This window comes from Hypomesus transpacificus, unplaced genomic scaffold, assembly GCF_021917145.1.
Source record: "Hypomesus transpacificus isolate Combined female unplaced genomic scaffold, fHypTra1 scaffold_42, whole genome shotgun sequence".
Taxonomy (NCBI): Eukaryota; Metazoa; Chordata; class Actinopteri; order Osmeriformes; family Osmeridae; genus Hypomesus; species Hypomesus transpacificus.
The window spans coordinates 377,693-397,483 of NW_025813938.1; the positions used below are offsets into that span (position 1 = coordinate 377,693).

The window sequence follows — 19,791 nt, forward strand, 5'->3', positions numbered from 1 at the left end:
AGTTGAGCCTGCTTGACAGTTGTGTTACTGTGGTGATAATTGGTCTATATGAGTAGTTCTTCAGAAACTGTTGATTCCTGCAGCCTAATGGTAATAGCTTAGGCTACTACTGCAAGACTGCACAGTTTTATATCCTAGATTAGAACATACTCTACATATAATATAGGCTACTGGGATGAGCCAATCAGGTAAAGCTTTGAAATGAAGGCTAAATAAAGCATTCTTGGAAAACGTTAGATTTATATTTTTCATGTTAAAACAGCGTAAAAAAACGTAAAGACGAATATATTTAAGAATATATTCTTATATATCGTATATAAGAATAAAAGCTCAAATAAAATTTGGCCTATACAAAAATATAAAAAACATAACATAAAAATAATACCCTCGTCCACAGTGGTTTAAACCGTTTATGCTATATGGATTAAATAAAGTTAATATTGTGTAAACATTCAATTTGATGTTTTTTGTTTACTTTTTAAACGAAGAATGCTGAGTGGGCTGAGGTGGCTTTAACTGCACCTTCATTTGTTAAATCCACAAAATCTTCAGTTTAAATATTATGTCAACTAGGCCTATATGAATTGCAAATACATTATATTCTATAATTACGCATATGCTTAGTAATATTATTTTAGCTTGCATACTAACCTATCCAGAGAGGTCTGCAATAATTATTAACAACATTAGCAGGGTAAGCTACTCAAATTTGCCGACCACAATTTAACAAACCGCAATTTCAAACAACAGATTATACCGTCACCATTAACGAAGTGGAAGACGTCGGGCTAAAAACTATTCCATTCGTCGATTTTGACTAGGATATAATGCTCACGCTTTGCTTTTATTTACTACCCATTTGACATTCAAAGTGTAATAATTTTGTATTCCTTAATATTGGTTACATTGGTAAATAATATTCATCACGTTCACGTTCTGTATCCCTGATCTGGAGACATATAATCGTTTGGAGAACACCTTTGGTTCATTGGATGTAAATTAAGTTTTCTTCTGTTGTGAGTTTTCAACAGTGGAGATTGAGATGGGCCGAGCAGGAACGTAACATGACGTCAGGGATAGGCCGATGTGTTAATTTGAATTTAATTTTATTGTTTATATTGGTTACTGGATTAAATAATCTTCAATAGTTTCTCCTCCCTTTCTCCTCCTAGATCTGAAGAAGTATTGTTATGCATTCGGCTACAGTAGGCTACATTAGCATATAGACTTCGTCACATTTTGTTATGCTCTAACCAAATGCTCAATAGTGGAGATTAAGGAGATGAGCCTATGGGGGATTTAAGGTGTAATACAATAGGTGACACCTTCAGGTCGCCACAAGTGCATTAGTCTTGGGGTAAAGTTGATGTCTTGATTTCAACAGTGCACAGTGTTCTGCGTTACTACTTTCAGTCGCTAGAAGGCACTTCAGGATGTTGGAAACAAATTGAACCTACATGAAAAATAAACGACGTTACGGCAGTGTATGTACGTATGAATCATCAACCGATACGACAGGAAAATAACCGACAACCCAAGTATTTATTGTGCACAAAAGTCTCAAAATAACCAGATACCAGAAAACCTTCATATGTCAATCATTTTGCAAATAATTGAAGACATTTAGAGACCACGTTCAAATTATAGCCCCCCCCCCCATATGGAGACACAATTGCGTTATATACCAGACACGCTTAACACACGCTTAAATGCCCTTTTTATACTCATGTGTGTGTGTGTTTGGATTTTGGAAGTTCAAAGTGCAATCGGATATTAAGTGACTGTTGCTCTTAATAGTATGACCTGCAAGTGCCATCTCGTGGAGAGAAGTTAACTATTCCAAACTAAGACTGTGCCACTTATGCTTTAAGAACCACAGAGGGCAAAACTACAACATTCAGACAGATTATTTTAAAATATAAATGATCTTTCCTCCTTTATACAAATAAACCAAATTATCTCTCCAAAACAAGCCAGGTGTGACACAAACCTAATGTAAAATTCAGAACCCAAGGTGAAAACACACAGGCATAGAGGAACAAATCAACAAGACTTGAACTGAGAATGACACAGGCTTATCAGATAGTTTTCAAGCTAGAATGGGTTGGTGTTAACGTGTGGTCCAGGGACATCAGTTCTGTGTTCATCCAGTCGTGGAATGATGTAGTTGCTCTTATAAGGGAGTGATGTGGGATCAGGGTGTGTCTGGATTTAAGACAGAACTGCTCTCAGGTGTTGATCTCTCCATGGAAGAATAAACATTTCCTGCAACACTCAATACTATGTTTTTTGTTTGTTTTTGTTTATATCTGTGAATAGTGGAACACTACAGTACAGTTGATGACATTTGACCATTATGCAAGCGCAAAAGTAAGGTTTTAAAAGTGTTCAAGATCTTTGAAGAATATCAAGCAACAATGTTCTAAACTAACAAAATTCTAAACTTGTGTAAAATGTCCCTCAATTCGTCTCATTGCACATTGCCAGCCAATGCACCGAACCAGACGAGTTTAAACATAATCACAGCATTGGCTGGTCATTCATGACGTGTCTCTTGCATCGCATTCTAGTTCAGCTGACAACCGCCGCGTTCCCGCGTTACGTCATCTCATCCTCCCTTACTGATTGTGCCTCGCCGCATGGGATGATGTCATCACAGCTCATCGTGGCGAGCGGGCTCCTGGCTGGGCTGGATAAACACGCCCTCCATGACACGCCAGTAGTTGTGCTGGTTGGGCGTTGCCATGGCGTGCACCTCCCGCTGCCCGCGGATGGGGTGTCCGTACTGCTCCCCTGTGATGCTCAGGTACACGCTGGTGCCCGTGTGCTTGAAGCGCACAGTGTCGTCACGCTCCCACACCTCCCCGCTGCACTGGACCGCCCACACGTCCAGGTCATCCCCCTCGCCGTTCTCCCCGAACGCACTCACCTCCTGGAGACGGGCGCCGGGGAGACACGGCGAGAGAACATGCGTTTATCATGGGAAGGTGCCAGGCTCAAGTGTACGTGTTGTTTTGGGATTGGGAAGTATGGGACACGTACATAGAAAGTGTGTGTGTGTGTGTGTGTCGTACCTGGTTGTTAGACAGCGGGGAGCTGAAGTGGTGAGAGTGCAGGTTGCGTCCTGTCTGCATGTGGGTGATGCGGATGGCCTGCCCACATTTGATGGGTGCTCCTCGTAGGCATGTCCCATTAGGCCTGCCACGGATCCTCCAGTAACTGTTGGCATCCTCTGCACTCTCCACACCTGTCACAGACTGCTGCCCGCTGCCTACAGACAAGGAAATAACCCAAGACAAGTCCATCAACAATTCTGGGTTACCTCTACTTCAAACTGAGGGTAAAGATCTCAAAGCTAAAATGAATGGTGTTCAGGATCAATCTGGTTATGTATAACTGGTTTACAGAACCTACCATAACGATTTAGACATTTTTTTTACGGGAAAAGAAAACACTGACCTATAGTGTTTCAAAATACACTACACTCAATAAAAATAATGACATGATATACGGTTCTTTCTGCACGACTACAATGCACCTGCCCCGGAAGTTGTGGCCCTCTTGGGAAACTAGCTTACGATTTGCATTCAGGGCGGTTGTAACATTATAAGATATTTGAGATAACGAGATATTTGAGAGGTGTATTCGGGGTTGAGACGTCACGTATTTGCCATTTCTTCAGACGTGGGATTTAAGAACCAAAGGATGAAGAAACATCAAAGCCCCTTGAACATCCGTCACATCCTACTTAATATAAAAACAGTTCCGAGCGCAAATCTAGTTTGCAAATTGCAATTGTAGTGTGCAATGCAATGGCACACTACTAGACTAGCCAAACCGGTTAGGACGAAGTTCAAATAGCCTATACATCCATAGCTAGCCACTTTGCGAGCTAGCTTGCTGAGGTATGTTCGCTGTATCTGCGAACACTTCAGACAACGTTTAATACAACATGATTTTAGGAAACAACTGGCTATTTACCTGAGCCGTATTTGACATCATGGGAATGTAGACGAACGTTGTGTCTCGTGTTCAGCAATTTTACAAGTGAACCGCATGTGACATAGTCGTACTCTGGTTCTCTACCCTCGGAATTTGACCACAAAAGCAGTACACAGAATGATTTGAAGAGGACACGGATAGCGTGGATTAATCTCATTGTTATGTCTCTCGACACATAATCGTGTGTGAGGATGTACAGCTTGATTTCCATCCACTTTCAAACATCAGTGGTGACGTTAACCAATCACAACATGACAAGTCCTAGAACACGGAAGCAAAGAACACATGCTGCTCGTGGATTGGTTCAAGCGAGACGTCATGCATTTAGCAAAGACAGGAAGTCCGAGATAACCTGTTTGTTATCTGAGGATTTTTAAGTGATATCGCATTTCATTGAGCAATTCTGATAAGATTGTGCATTAACTGTTATACAGTCAAATTTAGTTTCCAACTAGGTTACAAATGTATAAAGATATCCCAACACCTGAGTTATTGAGACTACAGCAGATGTTGACGAGAACATCATCTTAAGCAGCCTTTTGAAGCCTATCATTAGCCAATCACTTGAATCTATGAACACCATTTACCCAATTGAGAAACAAACAAACCAAAATGCTTCGTGACATTTATTGCTTGTCCAATAGCCTAATGTCAACTCTGGCCAGATCTCCCATCGTTTGGCAGTGGGGTGACGATCATCCCCAGTTTCTGAGACAGGGCTATCTCTCTCCTGGTCTGGCGGTTGAGGCTGGACAGCGCGCCCAGCAGAATCGCCTTCAGAGAATCGGTACCACGCGCCATGGAACTGCACCTGCGAGGCGTTTGTCTGAGTCCCTGGCAAGAGAAATATGAACATATTAGTCGTTGGTGTTTCGTTGTGTGAAAGTTGTTCTGTCAGTACAACAGATTCCTTACAGACGTACTACTCTCTCTCTCTCTCTCTCTCTCTCTCTCTCTCGCTCTCTCTGTGTGTGTCAAGGCCGTAGCCATGGAGTCAACATTGGGGGGTACAAATTACCTTTTTAATGATAAATTCGGACAGCGTGCGTGGTTGCCTGTCATAGCGTGGCACATTTATATTTTTATATCAATATATTGGGGGGGGATGTGTGTCCCCCAATATGTAGGCCTATTAGAGGGAGAGAGCAAGTAAGAGACCTACACTTACCATGACGTCGGCGCGCAGATTTGTTTTGACATGACAGAATTCGTCAAAAGCAATATTATTTAGACATTTTACGATATTGTTACGTGTGCCATCTTCACTACATCCAAATTCATCCTGTTGCTCAACCTGCAAGTCAGATGACGTCTGCTGGTTTTGTAAGATGTCGCTCTCAGTGCGAAGTGTAGGCCTTGCGATTAAGGAGGGTTCTTTTGACTTCCAGACCGGAGAGGTAACTATTTCCGTGGGAATTTCAACAGTGCTATTGGGCTTGACAACAAACAGTGAGCTCCCATCTGCCTTCTTTGCCTGTACAATTTTTAAAAGGACTTTGGAAATGACATTTTCCAGCTCCTTATATGTTCCCCTTTTCTCTAAGAAAGTTTTGAATTCTTCACACAGATACGTCGCCATTACATCACTCGGACCGGAGTTTGACGCCTGTGCTTGGGCAGGGAAGCTAGAGGCCCGGCTCAAAAGCACCACGTCCTCCAAGGAATCGGTCCACTCTTCAGTCAGCTTGAAGCGCCGGAAGAGGTCACATTCTGACTCAGTAAGGTGATGAGCCATGGAGAGCCCACGGCTGTTTGTCCGGAGATCTGATATTCCCGTGACCTCCAAAAGGCTTTGACGGGGACTCACAGATTCCAGGTGTTGTGAAGCTCCACTGATGTATTCTAGATTTATGTTTCCGTTTAATTGTAACGTCAAGCGCAAACCGAGCGTGTGGTTTCTATTTCGGTGATTTAACAATGCTCAGCAATCGAATGTCATTGTGAAACAATCTCAGAAGTAGAACGCATACATCGTCAATAAATTCAACATTCTGTTATAATAGCGCCATGTATGTAGGCCTAAAGGGCTATAGCCATTCTTGACATTCATACGACAGATACATTTTCCAAAAGGGACATGATGGTCCAGTATTATCGGCACAACGGCTACACAATACATTAAGGTATCGGTTTTGCGCTCTAGGCTATATTCTAGGTGATCTGAATGTCGATCTGTACTGAGAGGCTGCAGTATGAGCAGCTGCAGTTCTGAGAGGCTGCAGTAGTGAGAGGCTGCAGTATTTGGAGGCTGCAGTACTTACAGACTGCAGTTCAGATTTTTGGTTCCAAACTTTTTTTTAAAACCTTTTTTCAAACCTTTTTTCAACACTTTATTTTGCACTCACAGCATGACACAAAACAAGTTTCACGTTTTGAAACTGCAGGCTGCAGTAGTGAGAGGCTGCAGTAGTGAGAGGCTGCAGTATTCAGAGGCTGCAGTATTCAGAGGCTGCAGTTCTGATTTCTTTTTTGTCTTCAAAAAATGTCCACTAGAGGTGCACAATAGGTCCACACGAGGTCGCCATAAATTGAAGTAATTCGTTGATAATTGAAATGCATTAATACAACAACAGTGTGGTCGTATTGTTTCATCGTTGTGGCCGGCTTCAGAATATTTAATGGCCAAACGCGTGTCTTAAAATGGGTAAGATTCGTATTTGTTACGATATTTGCAGAGCATTCCAGTTCCCATCTCGAATCTTACCGTAGGTGATGGTTACTCCACGCTATCTCAGAGACTAGTCGTGTTTTTTCCGCCCATTTAATTTGTCGCAACAAGTGACATGTAGGCCTGCCTGTATACTCTGTATATCATTCTCATACAAATGTACGTATTTTTTTTTGTCATTTAGATTTTGTGAAGGTAGTGTAGAACTCATATAGCATGCTAGTCTTTAAGTGGCGGCAAGTTGTCTTCCTGTTCGCTTGGTTGAGGACTGGGTACAATGAAAAGACCACTAAGCTTCATGTGGATCCGATGCTAGTTGTAGTTATTTCTGTTATATACACGAAACTGCGATTCTAATGATAGGCTACTTACGTGAACTGTATTTATGGAATGGCGTAGCCTGTACGTGAAAGTAATGTCAATAATAGATTAACTATTGTGTTGCTGACGAGGATAAGGTGAGGCAATCTAAGCTTATGAATAGTCTTGTGTTCTGCTTGTTATTCAGTCTAACATTAAAAGGTCATGTGGTCTTGTGTTTCATAAAATCTATGATATGCATCTAGTTACGTGAGTCATAGCTGGCTCCTTGCCATATTTTTGAAAAGCGCTTGGAAACAAAGTAGCTGGCTCAACGTTGACTTGGTTACTTTTTTCAAAAGCTCCAAGAGACCATGCCACAGCCCAAAGTCAAGTTGGTTGTGACGGGAGATGATTTTGGGTATTGTCCGAAGAGGAACCAGGGTATAGTGGATTGTTTCCAAGCTGGGGGCATTTCCAATGTGTCATTATTGGTTAACGCCTCCGCGGCGGAAGAAGCCGGAGTTCTGGCCAAAAGGTAAATTAAAGCCACGTATCTAGCCGTAGACTACCTACTCGTTTAAAAAAAATGTGTGACACTTATATATACTTTATCTAAAATATTGATATACCCCAGACTTTAGTTATACATGCCTTACTAAAATGTCAACAGACGTTTCAACTTTAATGTTGGTTAGGTGGCACTTAAAAATCTTCAAATTCTTAAGCTAAATACGATTGCTTAACTGTACCTTGACGTACAGTAACCAGATTTAGTAGATCTTTGCTGATCTACGTAGCGGTCCTGACTCTCACAGTCTCCTCACTGCAGACACCACATTCCCATCGGTCTCCACGCCAACCTCTCCGAAGGACTGCCAGTTTGCCAGAGTCTCGAGCAGAAATCCTCCACCCTTCTGAACCAGGATGGCTTTTTCCTTGGGAAGATGGGTTTCCGCAAAGCACTACAGAATGGCCAGCTGAACATGGCAGAGGTAACTTGGTTTTCATAATTATTGTTAACATTGAGAACCAAATGGCAACTAAGAAGACTTTACATTGCTGCATCTTTGCATAGTCTGTTGTACTAACATGACTGGAAATTAATGGAAATAGCTTAACATCTTAAACATCATTAGAATCCTATTTCCATTGTGATAAATCATAAAGTAATACATTTAAATTTCCAGACTGTACTGAATGTCTTGGTAATGGACACATGATCAAAATAGATCAGCTGTACTGAGCTGTAGCTCTAATGTGTTCCCTGAAGGAGGAACAGCTTCTACACAGGTTCTACACCTTTCGAAGGTTTAGTTACTCTGTGAGGTGGTGTTGTCTTACATCTGGGAGTATACACATATGGCAGGGGTTTATAACTATGCCTCTGGCAGTTTCTCACTTCTCTGTGTGTGTGCCTGCCTGTCTGTGTCCAGGTGGAGCTGGAACTCAGGGCTCAGGTGAGGCTGTTCGAGGAGCTGATTGGTCACCTGCCGTGTCACATGGATGGCCACCAGCATGTGCATGTTCTGCCAGGTACGCTGTGTGTCTGTGGGCTCAGAAACAAATCAAATCAAAATGTATTCGTATGGCCCTTTTTACACGCAAGCATGTCACAGAGGGCTTCAGAAACAGCATGTACGCTGTGTGTCTGTGGGCTTCACACATCAAAAGCTTATAGAGAAGTTAGCTGGTCCACTTATGATGCTTCTGTGAGATGCCTCACCGTGGCGTGCCCTTACATAATGGGACGCCCGCTCTTAACTTCCTATCTGCCTCACTCAGTATCGCTCTGTTGACCCTCTGTTGAGTCAGACAACATGCTCACATGTCTGACCACATGTCTGAGTTGGGCAGATCCACTTGCTGTATTGTGAATTAGCATTTCTTTTACTTATATTAGTCTGGGTGTTTTTGGCCACTGCAGGGGAATTGTGCAAAAAGTTTGTTAGATGATATTTACTGTGTATTGTCCATAAAACATGGTAGTGGTTATTGGTTTAAGATAAGGTACAACCTAATTATATATTTTGGGTTTATTCTTACCACTCTATTATTGGTGTTTTAGTAAATATGGTACTTGCTTAGGTATTGCATGGTATGTTTGATGTGTTCATGCTGCAGACAAAGCTTCTGGAGTGTACTGAGCATGTGTTGGTGACAGGCTGCCTGCCGAGAACTGTCTGTCTGACCAGTACAGATCCAGAAAACAGAACTGTCTGTCTGACCAGTACAGATACAGAAAACAGAACTTAATCAGCCTAAGACAGGGCCTGTGTGTGTGTGTGTTCCAGAGGTCCGGGAGGTGTTTGCCCAGGTGCTGTCTGATTTGGGGATCCTGTACACACGTGTTCCTGTGGAGGCAGGCCTGCAGGCGTGTTCCTGGCTGAGCGCACCTCTCCAGGACTTCTACAGTCAGGTTGAGAAAGATGCGCTGGAGGCTGCTCCCGTGTTCCGTCGCCACGGCATCAGGTGTGTGTGTGTGTGTGTGTAAACCATTTGACAGAAACTCCCCTTTTTTAGAGGTTTTTACCACAGTCACACCCATCCTATCTGACCCTGTGACCCCCACTCCCCAGGTGGCCTGACGTGTACCTGGGTCTCACCACCATGGGCCAGAACATGTCCCTCCCCAACCTCAAACGGGCCCTGGGCTACGCCATGGAGGGGCGTCTCTCACCCCCTGGAGGACATGGGGGCGTGGCCTCCTCCCTCTCCTCTGCGGCCCAGCAGGCCCCGTTGACAGCTGAACTCATGGTGCATCCTGGGTACCCCAGTCACCCCCAGGAGGGAGGCTGTGGGCAGGGCCCCGACGACTTCTCCTGCTCGGCTGAGCGGCAGCTGGAGCTGAGCGCCCTGACCCAGCCCCTGCTTCTGGACTTCTACTCCCAGGAGAGGATCCAGCTGTGTGCCTTCAAGGACTTGTGACCTCCCACAGCCCCACACCTGGCCTCCAGCCCCACTCGCCTCTCTGCACCAAACTGGATTCCGTCCCCTGATGATGTTTATGGGGGTATCAGTTGTGTAATCAGGAAGGAGTAAGTTAGGCCCAGTAGGATAGCACTAGTTCCACTCTAGCCTTCCCCAGTGCTCAGGAACTAGGGATTGGGTTGAGGGATTGACACATTTACCTGAGCTAATCTCTTTAGGCCCCTGGGATTAAATAGATTAAGGCAGATTGGACTCTGCCTGCAGGCTCATTTTGAGCACAGCACCATGTTCCTGTGAGCCCACAGGCTGCCCACACTGGTCACATAGCACAAGGTCTGAATCTCTGGGCTTTATTTCCTGCATCTTGAAATAATCTCATCCCCTCAGCACCACCATACATTCCTTCACCAGCATGAAGGAAAGTCAAATGACAGGAATCTAGACAGCATTACCTTTCTGAGATCAGTGATGTCAAATCAAGGGATAAAGCCAGTGGCGGTTTATTTGAATTTGACCTACACTACAATGTCATGTGTCGCTCAAAGAAGTAAGGAAACAGTTTGACAATGGATAACAGGGCGACCCTAGCCATGACAATAAGTTCATCACTAAATCTTTAGTGTTTTTAAGGCACAATTTAAGGCAACAGTTGTTTCATCTCAGGTGAGTACAAATGAGCACCAAACAACCAAACAAAACCTCAGTTAGCACATCTTGATGTCATCCAGAAGTTCAACTGCCAAAGTTACACATTCTGGTTATAACTTATATTCTAACCCTAATTTTAACATGACGTCCTATGTGTTTACAACCATGCATTAACACTGATTTTAATAATTCTTATATTTTATAAAATATTGTGTGACAGGAGTATTTATAGAATATCAGTTGTAGCCATTTGTTTGTTGTAGCCGAGTTTGTATTAAATGCAAAACTGGAAGAACTTATAATGTTAATAAATGTTACAAGTCGAAAGCCTCAATTATTTTTCTAATGTAATATGTAAAACATGTTCAGAAGGCATTGTTATTTAAGGATTCACAATACAAACCTAATGGATGTTGGGTGAAGTCCACTCAACACTACACTGCCACTACCCAGCGAACTACCAGCCAAACAACTACAGTTTACTCTACAAAGGTATCAGAAAATGTTTATGAGCCAAACAGACCTGATAACAGCTTCTGACAAAGGCATGAAGGAGAAGCCTTGGACAGATAAGCAGCAGTAATGATGACTCAGGCTAACCGTGTCCAGGCTGTGTCCAGGCTGTGTCCAGGCTGTGTCCAGGCTGTGTCCAGGCTGTGTCCAGGCTGTGTCCAGGCTGTGTCCAGGCTGTGTCCAGGCTGTGTCCAGGCTGTGTGGCATGTTTAATGTTGCCCCACCTAGTGGTGGACTTTTACATCAAAAACGTGAGGCAGCATGTCATCTTACAGCAGTGGTCTACAACCCCGCTGTCCTGAATGTTTGAGACATTTCCCTCCTCCAACAAACCTGATTCAAATGAATGGGTGGTTATCCAGTTCTGCAGAAGCCTGATAATGACCCCTTTATTTGAATCAAGTGTGTTGGAAGAGGGAAAGATCTAACATGCAGAACAGTGGGCCTTTAGGACCAGGGTAGAAGACCATGTGATCGAAGATGACTTCATTACATCTTTGCTAAGATTGGGGGACATCATTGAGAACCAAACCGCACCTCTCTCAAGCTACATCTTCCGTTACATGTGTGTATGATATAAACACATACTTGCTGTGTTTGAACTTTGTCCCTCAAATATATTTTTCACCTTAATATCTGATTTGACAAAAGCTTTTCCAGCACATTCACACATCAAACATTACCATGACAACCACCCAGACAGTGAGGCCAAATGGTAAGCCATCTTTATTAGGAAATATTGGCCCAAGTCAAACAGCTGTTACACTGGCCTTCTGGCCACATCCACATCCACCATGCCTGGGACAGCCCCCCCAGCGGGCCATGGGGCTTGTGGAAGGATCTGCAGGGAGCCTTTCCCATGGTTCTCCTCTCACTAATCATTAGGCAAGTCCCTTTTGTAGGGGCTTCAAGCAAAGAGCCTACCACTGATTATACCCCTGTAGCAACATGTTAAGAAGTCCAATTGAATGCTATGGATGTGTGTTGTGACGCCAGGTGCATAACTTGAACGAGCAGCCTGGATGGCAGAGACAACAGGAGCTACTCGTCTTTCCACTTCCTGCTTTGTTGGCAGCAAGCGAACGTGAAGAGCCAATAGTTTGTACGTTGTTTAGTGAACAAACGATTGCCTTTGAGCCCTGGGTCTTGTAGTTTTTGAGAGCCAAACCAGGAAGAAACCTTACAGAATGTAAATAAAATGTTTTTGTCCAAAACATAACTAATCAGCAGTAAAATAATCTAATATAAGAACCTGATTCAAATTAGTGTAAGCGGTAACAAGGGCTTATATATTTCAATAGATGAAGCCTTGTGTCAAATGTCTTAAATTAATCACACAAGGTTTGTAGGCTTCCTTTTCAATCTTTTATGAAACAATGTAATTGATAACAGAGTTGGTGTATAGGCTGCTGTTTTGAGTCTGGTCTAGATGGGTAACAAACTACAGGGAGAGAGGGCAGAGAAAGGGCTTGTTCCAGAGAATACAGTGCAACTTCAGAAGCAGAGAAGTAGTCAGAACAGGAAAGGAAACATGGCAGCACACACCTCCTGGTCCTAGATCATTAGAGGGCTGGATTCTGGTTTCAGACATGTTTTTCTTTCTGGGTGTGACAGAGCATGTCAGATGAAACTAGAGGGAAAATGAACATCAGGGTTTCCCCTCTGAGAAAACTCTTGTCAAACAAGATGGACTACCGAGCTGTGGTTCTTCCTTTTAACCTCTTTTCAAACTAAAACATTGTATATCTGCATTTTCCTTCTATATATTTTTAATGCCTAGTGCTCCATCTTACAAAGTCCTCTAACCACTTTTTAACGTTTTTTTTTTTTTTTTTTTTTTTTTTGGATTTAAGAAAATAGTAGAAAGTTAGTAACAGCCTCAAGCTATGTGTCACCAGGAGGAGGAACCTGTCTGATCCACAGAGAGTCCTGGAGGAGGGGAGGCTGAGGCTAACTTGGCCACGCTCAGAGGGGCTGCTCCTGGGGGGCTGCTGGGGGGCATGTGAGTGTGAAGGAAGGACAGGGAGAAGTGTGGGGGGACGGGAGTACAGAGAGGGAGGAAAGGATGTTGGAGAAAGATATTTGCTTGGGCAGGTGAGTGAGAGGGAAACAGAGAGATCAGAGGGCTAGACGCTCGACATGTGATCAGTCCATTGGCCGTTTCTCGCCATGTTTCTTTGTAAACTCTTCTGCGTTCTTAAAGAATTTTTTACGGTCCTTTGAGTACTCCTCAGCTAGGTCGGCCCTGAGGGGGTGTTCCGGCTGAGGGTCGTTGACCAGGGCGATGAGGGACTGGATGACTAATGAAGAGAAATGAAATAAAAAGGAAGATAAGTTAAGTCAGTCAAATTATGCTGGAGTGAGACCCCTTAAAACAGTCAGGAGGCTTGTTAAATTAAACTGTTTTGCTATGAGGTCAACAAACAACGCGGTCACATATTCTTCTTTGGTGTTTATTCACCAAAGACTAAGTGTGATACCCTTTTGCTCTCGTCAGGAACAGCTGCAAGGTCATCCTGAAGCCTGGTCATAACATGGTTTATTCCAATTTGATGGGACTACTAAAATGATGTGTCCTTGCTTTTCTAGTTCCAATGGCATGGAAATGATGGAGATTCATATATTTGATCTGAAAGGTGTTTTTTTTACTTTATTCTTTCTGTAGCATTGAGTGTTAAGTCTGGCCACCCCCTCTAAATCAACCCTGTCCATGGACCATTTAACCCTCGTGTTATCTTCAGGTCATTGTGACCCCCCCCGTGCTGCAACCACTTTACCTTTTACAAAATAAAGTGAAGCATTTTCTTTTAACTGTCCGACTGTCTCGAAACCCCCACAGCTCGAGGGTTAAAATGAAATGCGGGTCGCTGTCACCCAAAGGTAGCACAAGGATTAAGCTAGTGTGGACAGAAATGCCTCCTATAATTTCACTTGCTCACCTTGATCAGTTTTGGTGGCTGGCTTCCAGTTTTCTGCACTGATGACAGGCAAGCACACCTGTCCTTTCTCGTCAATGTTGGGGTGGTAGATCTTTGTCTTGAAAGTGATCTTGGGGGGCTTGAAGGGGTACTCGGCAGGAAAGATGATTTCGATCCTGAATGCTCCTTTGTCATAAGGAGGGTTGTCCTGTAATGAGGAAGTGTACACAATAAACCATGGTTAATAAGTACCGCAAATGACACCTACAAAATGTCTGCCAAGGTAATGAAATCATCTAGTCATGGCAGTTTCGCCCTCATTTTCAAACTACTACGACTTCACTTACAGGGACAATAAGGCCTTGCCATGTCAATATGTTTGATTCGTCAACTTGAATGTTTCTGAAGTTTTTCATTCCAGACTTGCGAATCTCGTCAAGTTCCTGAGGGAGGATGACAAGACAAAAATTAAAATTAACATCAATACAAAAAATCTGCTTGTTTAAATGGAAAACTGTTTGCTTGTTTAAAAGGCGATTTTCAAGGCCAAGAAAGGCATTAGCATCATATCAATATGAGCCAATGAGGCTAGGTACTTAAATAATAGTGATGGGCTGTGTCATGTTAAAGTGGGATGTGAATAAATATGAAAAAAGTCGTTCAATTAAACTGTTCACTTAATGTTGGGCTACTATTAATACAACATTTGTTAGCGACGACATCATCGATATTGCGGATTTAGTTCATGTTTCGGTTTTGATTACACGAAAACGATACTAGCACGTTAGCTTGCAAGCTAACGTTTGCTTGAATGGTGTCAAGATTCAGGTCCACACCCAGATATTATCGAAATTGCGGCGGATAACTATATTATAACCAAGTCCAACTAAAGCGGACCAAAACGTGTCCTACAAAAGCAAAAACGCGTAGTTAACAAACAAACTAGGTAGCTAATGTTAACTGGTAGTTAGCTTGCTAACAATTTGGGCATGATTTGACTAAAGATATGACAGTACTTCCTGTCAATAATTATGAACTGGCTCAGTGAAATAGCTCATAACGCATTACATGATTAGTTTTGAAACATCTAGCTAGCTAATCGTTTGGCTAACGTGGTCTGGATAGCCTGATTAGCGAAAGTGGTTTGTTTGAATACGTGAAACCAGCTACCCTCGCTAGCTACTCCCCATCTTTATTTCGGACAGCCAATTCATCCGAAAGTACGATTTATTTACCACAGCTATTGTTTACCTAGCTAGCCACACTACAAGTTAGATATAGCTAAAAGAGAGTAACGTTCGTTATTACATCATGACGAGTTTTCAGTTTTACACTACTGCCTGCCTTTGTGTTAAATTTCAGTTTACAACGTCGCAGGCTAACTAGCTAGCTGGCCAATTACTTCCCTGATCCTGAAAACCGGTCTATCAATCTCTGGCCTAAATTGCCGGTGCTTCCCTGCCTAAATATTTAGCTAGCGGCGTAAGCTAGCGAGATGGCTAAAGAGTGACTTCTCGATTTTAGCGGGTTGGTTTTTCAACACGTTTGGTCGACCACACATTCAGAGGACAATACATGTCTCAACTAAGTTCCGTTGTGTGATCTGCGAATACACAATTATCCCATTAAGCCCCCAATGGTTACATACATATGAAAAAAGGGATATCAGAAGATTTACCTTGTGCAGCCTCCTGCTCGCCGCCATCTTGAATGTTCTGTGTGTTCCCAGAATACAGTGCGGCAACAGGATGACTGACTGGAAGAGACGGGTGGGTTCCACTCACAGACGTAGTTCTACATAGTAGGGAAATAAGTTGTGTTCCGATTGAAAAGAAAAAAAAAACGAACAAAACGAACGAACAAAAATATAAAAATGCATTTGATGTTACATAAACCTAATTCGTTAATAAGTAAATGTGTTTTTATCGTAGCAACATTGGTCAGGGTGGCAGGACGCAGTCTAGTCATTAAAAACGACGTTTTAGGTAGTCAGCTTGTTTTGTTAAAATAATCAAAGGAAAATCAATTCAAATGTTCACCACAGCCCTTTTTCTGATGCACAAACAAACAAGGTTGATGTTCATGATAATGGAAGTAAGCTGCTGATTAACATCCAGTTATACATTCCCAGTTATAAAAAGAGAAATTATCAGACACAAAGATGATGGAAAAATATCATAGAAGGTTATAGTTGTATGTGGTTTTGTTTTCTCTAAAGTTCAAACAGTGTCGCTATATCACGCACAGCCTACCCTTTTCTCTTGAGAATGAGTACCTGTACCATGCAGACAATAAGGTAGCCAACCATTCAAACACTATTGTCATGTGATTGACACTTATTTTTTTATGAGTAGAACGAATTCTGAATCTCTCACAAGCCGTTTTATGCTTCATGTTTATAACAAAAAAGTATTAATTGTGCCCAATGAATGTGCGATTGTAGGCTGTATTAGATATAGGCAAAATAGTTCCAACAACCCATCCATACATTTCATCCGAGGAGTAGAATATTGGCTAAATTTGAAGTTTAACAAAACAACTCTTAAAATGAACTCTGATAAGACTTAAGTCTTATCAGGAGTATTGTTCTCTACAAGTGACCACTAGGTGGCAGCAGTGGTCTTAGACTTCAACACAGCAACAACAGTGGAACGATCACAGTCAACAAAGTGGATTAGGTGTATGTCTGTTGCTGCTGCCTGCTGCAAACCATAACCTTCTATTTAATAAAGCGTAATCTAGACAACTAGATTCTAGGTTGACTAAGGTTACTAGGGTGAACCAAGCAAAAATCTTATCAATAGAAAATAGAACCACAATTCTTTTTTTTTGGGGGGGGGTTAAGTATTTGTTCATTGATCCATGGAAATGCTCAATATTCTTAGATGGACGTGATTAAAATAACATTTGAAGTTTATAATGATACAATGCTTTGATCTAAGAACCAAAGTTACAGAAGTGTTGAATAGTTTATCTCTTCCCTGGCGCACTACAACTGTGTCAAGTTTCATTCTGTTTTTTCCTTTTAAAGACTTCTAGAAGTTGTTCAACAGAAGAACAGAATCCCCCAATCAGGCCTGATTAGGACAGAGCAGGATAGGATGACCCTAACCCTGGTAAAACAAACACACACGTTATTTTAAATAAGAGTCAAACAGCAGTTGGCCTCAGTTCAAACTTTCGTTTTCCTGAAATTTGGCACTCAGTTGGTACTCTCCCGAGCGTAAAGAACAGATTACTGGAAGTGCTTGATAATACAATAGGCAAAAATAAACAAAGAAAAACGCAGTTCCTTAAGCACATTCTGTCATCACTGCATGTCAAACAGTAAAGTTCTGAGAAAATCAACTCATATGAAATATATAACATTTGTACATATGTATTTCTTTGAATGTATATCTAATTCCCAATCACCCCTCATGTCTTTTTGTGGCTAATCAGTAGGAACATTTCTGAACGTTGCAAAGGAACATTTCTAAGAGAATGAACATTGCTAAATGTCAAGGTCACACATAAACACATACACACACATACATACACACACACACACATACATACACATACATACACACATACACATACATACTTGAGAAAACATGCCCTCTCTTGTCCCCCCAGGGAGAGATGTCATCTTGTTCCAGGATGATGTCTTCCTGGCAGTGTGGTAGGTGGGGTCATCTGGACTAGGCTACTGTGTGTGTGAAGACATCAAAGCTAACCAACAACCCACAATGATGTTCAGACTTGTGCAATAAAGTCTGGAAATGGGGCCATTTCAATACTCCAGCATGGAATTCAAGCTCTAATCTTCACTATTTAAAAGAATGTCTGTATAAGTATTTATGTGAGCTAAATAATAGACAGCATTTGGGCTGAAAGTCTCTATCAACAGTTCATGTCCTGCTGAAAGGACTTGCAGACAAGGGTATTTGTGATTTGAAGTGATTAATCATAATGTTTGTAAGCTTGTACTTAAAGGTGATCGGAAACAAGCCCAGCTACTCATCATCAAGCACACCAAGATTCATTAATCTTGTCTTTGTGTCTAAAACTAACAGTTGAAGCCAGCTCTGCAACATTAACCACCAAGCATTCAGAACCAATGATCCCCCTGCCTGTGCCACATCTCTCCTGTCGCAGTTGAAGCTTCAGGCCGTGTCTGGCCTGCTCTGGTCTGGTCTGGCCTGCTCTGGCCTGCTCTGGTCTGGTCTGCTCACATGCTCTGCTCTGGTCTGGTCTACTCTGGCCTGCTCTGGTCTGGTCACATGCTCTGCTCTGGTCTGGTCTACTCACATGCTCTGCTCTGGTCTGCTCACATGCTCTGGTCTGGTCTACTCTGGCCTGCTCTGGTCTGGTCTGGTCTGCTCACATGCTCTGCTCTGGTCTGCTCACATGCTCTGCTCTGGTCTGGTCTACTCTGGCCTGCTCTGGTCTGCTCACCTGCTCTGGTCTGGTCTGGCCTTTTCTGGTCTGGTGTGCTTTGGCCTGCTCTGGTCTGCACTGGCCTGCTCTGGCCAGCTCTGGCCTGGTCTGGTCTGGTTTGGCCTCCTCTGGTCTGCTCACCTCCTCTGGTTTGGTATGGTATGGTATGGTATGGTATGGTCTGGTATGGTCTGGTTTGGTGAGGTCTACTCTGGTCTGGTCTACTCTGGCCTGGCCTGGTCTCCTCTGGTCTGGTTTGGTCTGCTCTGCTCTGCTCTGCTCTGCTCTGCTCTGCTCTGGTCTGGTCTGGTCTGGTCTGGTCTGGTCTGGTCTGCTCTGGCCTGATCTGCTCTGGTCTGGTCTGGTCTGGCCTGGTCTGGTCTGCTCTGGCCTGCTCTGGTCTGCATTGGTCTGGTCTTGTCTGGTCTGGTCTGGTCTGGCCTGCTCTGGCCTGCTCTGCTCTGGTCTGGCCTGCTCTGCTCTGCTCTGCTCTGCTCTGGTCTGGTCTGGTCTGGCCTGCTCTGGCCTGCTCTTCTCTGGCCTGGTCTGGTCTGGTCTGGCCTGGTCTGCTCTGGCCTGCTCTTGTCTGGTCTGGTCTGGCCTGGTCTGCTCTGGCCTGCTCTGGTCTGGCCTGCTCTGGCCTGCTCTTCTCTGCTCTTGTCTGCTCTTGTCTGGCCTGGTCTGCTCTGGTCACTGACAGAGCTTTTAACCAAAATAAAAAACACATATACACACATGCAAAACAATTTAAACTACAATTAGCAGCATGCAAAACAGATAGAGTTGAGCTGGTTTCCACAGTGTCTGGGTTTTGGAAAATAGGCCTGGGTTCTTGAATAAAATATAAAGAACAACTAGCAGCATGTTTGTCAGGTAAGGATTTCATGTCACTTATCAGACAGTACTAACGTCTTACTCAGAATACTCAAATGAATACTACAATACATCAACAACACCTTCATGACAGCAGGCAGACAATGTTTCTGTATTAGCTATTCTGTATTAGCTAATCAGCCAAACTGTGCGTGGACATGGTGCTCTGGTTCCTGTTTCCTGAGAGAATACATCGAAATGGGGAAGAATTGCTTCCCTCAAAACTTAAGAAGGGAAATTTAATTTGTTGTGATGAATAGTTTGGCTGATCAGGAGAGAATTTAGAGGCACCTTCTTCACATCAAAGGATGGACACACAACCCAAGACAACAAGGGAAAAATGTCACCTTCTGGAAAATCTTCAGAACATTTTCAGTAGTGCTGTGAAATATGGAAGGTAAAGATTTGTCATGGACCCATGTGAGAGATACTGGTCTCAAGCATCACACAACCAAGAATGCAGCTTCCATTTGTATCGACCCAAAAAATCCAATGTATGTACAGTGCTTTCACTTT

At 43.0% G+C, this 19,791-nt stretch overlaps 4 protein-coding genes across 11 annotated transcripts; 1 reads left to right on the forward strand and 3 right to left on the reverse strand.

Moving 5' to 3' along the window:
- Positions 1-1,523: 1,523 nt before the first annotated feature.
- sdf2l1 (stromal cell-derived factor 2-like 1) lies at positions 1,524-4,234 on the reverse strand. The gene is made up of 3 exons (XM_047016732.1): positions 3,982-4,234; positions 3,075-3,271; positions 1,524-2,932 (listed from the first exon to the last, which is right to left on the reverse strand). Exons 1-3 carry the CDS (start codon positions 4,211-4,213, stop codon positions 2,654-2,656), a joined length of 708 nt encoding a protein of 235 aa, XP_046872688.1. The 5' UTR covers positions 4,214-4,234; the 3' UTR covers positions 1,524-2,653.
- Positions 4,235-4,604: 370 nt separating this feature from the next.
- On the reverse strand, positions 4,605-7,805 carry LOC124464868. 4 transcript variants are annotated; one of them, XR_006955768.1, is made up of 2 exons: positions 7,723-7,805; positions 4,605-4,836 (listed from the first exon to the last, which is right to left on the reverse strand). XR_006955768.1 is itself a non-coding variant. In XM_047016765.1 (2 exons), the coding sequence occupies exons 1-2, from the start codon at positions 5,735-5,737 to the stop codon at positions 4,654-4,656; spliced, it is 750 nt and encodes a 249-aa protein (XP_046872721.1). In that variant the 3' UTR covers positions 4,605-4,653. The 4 variants fall into 4 exon arrangements, 1 of the variants encoding a protein (XP_046872721.1); XR_006955767.1 differs by lacking the exon at positions 7,723-7,805 and adding an exon at positions 7,043-7,129; XR_006955766.1 differs by lacking the exon at positions 7,723-7,805 and adding an exon at positions 6,707-6,789.
- ydjc (YdjC chitooligosaccharide deacetylase homolog) lies at positions 5,736-11,664 on the forward strand. Of its 5 annotated transcripts, none has more exons than XM_047016764.1 (6): positions 5,736-5,818; positions 7,333-7,508; positions 7,803-7,965; positions 8,407-8,506; positions 9,265-9,442; positions 9,550-11,664. In XM_047016764.1, exons 2-6 carry the CDS (start codon positions 7,345-7,347, stop codon positions 9,896-9,898), a joined length of 954 nt encoding a protein of 317 aa, XP_046872720.1. In that variant the 5' UTR covers positions 5,736-5,818; positions 7,333-7,344; the 3' UTR covers positions 9,899-11,664. The 5 variants fall into 5 exon arrangements, with proteins under 5 accessions (XP_046872720.1, XP_046872716.1, XP_046872719.1 ...); XM_047016760.1 differs by lacking the exon at positions 5,736-5,818 and adding an exon at positions 6,482-6,646; XM_047016763.1 differs by lacking the exon at positions 5,736-5,818 and adding an exon at positions 6,733-6,829.
- A 96-nt stretch (positions 11,665-11,760) lies between these two features.
- ube2l3b (ubiquitin-conjugating enzyme E2L 3b) lies at positions 11,761-15,765 on the reverse strand. Its single transcript, XM_047016766.1, has 4 exons — positions 15,659-15,765; positions 14,328-14,423; positions 14,002-14,188; positions 11,761-13,362 (listed from the first exon to the last, which is right to left on the reverse strand). The coding sequence occupies exons 1-4, from the start codon at positions 15,683-15,685 to the stop codon at positions 13,208-13,210; spliced, it is 465 nt and encodes a 154-aa protein (XP_046872722.1). The 5' UTR covers positions 15,686-15,765; the 3' UTR covers positions 11,761-13,207.
- Between the last annotated feature and the right edge of the window lie 4,026 nt (positions 15,766-19,791).

Bases quoted from the DNA above. Each gene is read 5' to 3' on its own strand.
- sdf2l1 (XM_047016732.1), bottom strand. From the start codon at position 4,213: ATGGAAATCAAGCTGTACATCCTCACACACGATTATGTGTCGAGAGAC. The intron at 3,272-3,981 runs GTAAATAGCCAG...CCTTGTCTGTAG, and splicing joins TGATGTCAAATACGGCTCAG to GCAGCGGGCAGCAGTCTGTG. The intron at 2,933-3,074 runs GTACGACACACA...GCCCGTCTCCAG, and splicing joins CCCCGCTGTCTAACAACCAG to GAGGTGAGTGCGTTCGGGGA.
- LOC124464868 (XM_047016765.1), bottom strand. From the start codon at position 5,737: ATGGCTCATCACCTTACTGAGTCAGAATGTGACCTCTTCCGGCGCTTC. The intron at 4,837-5,170 runs GTAAGTGTAGGT...TTCTCTTGCCAG, and splicing joins ATCTGCGCGCCGACGTCATG to GGACTCAGACAAACGCCTCG.
- ydjc (XM_047016764.1), top strand. From the start codon at position 7,345: ATGCCACAGCCCAAAGTCAAGTTGGTTGTGACGGGAGATGATTTTGGG. The intron at 7,966-8,406 runs GTAACTTGGTTT...GTCTGTGTCCAG, and splicing joins GCCAGCTGAACATGGCAGAG to GTGGAGCTGGAACTCAGGGC. The intron at 8,507-9,264 runs GTACGCTGTGTG...TGTGTGTTCCAG, and splicing joins GCATGTGCATGTTCTGCCAG to AGGTCCGGGAGGTGTTTGCC.
- ube2l3b (XM_047016766.1), bottom strand. From the start codon at position 15,685: ATGGCGGCGAGCAGGAGGCTGCACAAG. The intron at 14,424-15,658 runs GTAAATCTTCTG...ATCCTCCCTCAG, and splicing joins CGAGCAGGAGGCTGCACAAG to GAACTTGACGAGATTCGCAA. The intron at 13,363-14,001 runs GTGAGCAAGTGA...TCTCTTCATTAG, and splicing joins AGCCACCAAAACTGATCAAG to TCATCCAGTCCCTCATCGCC.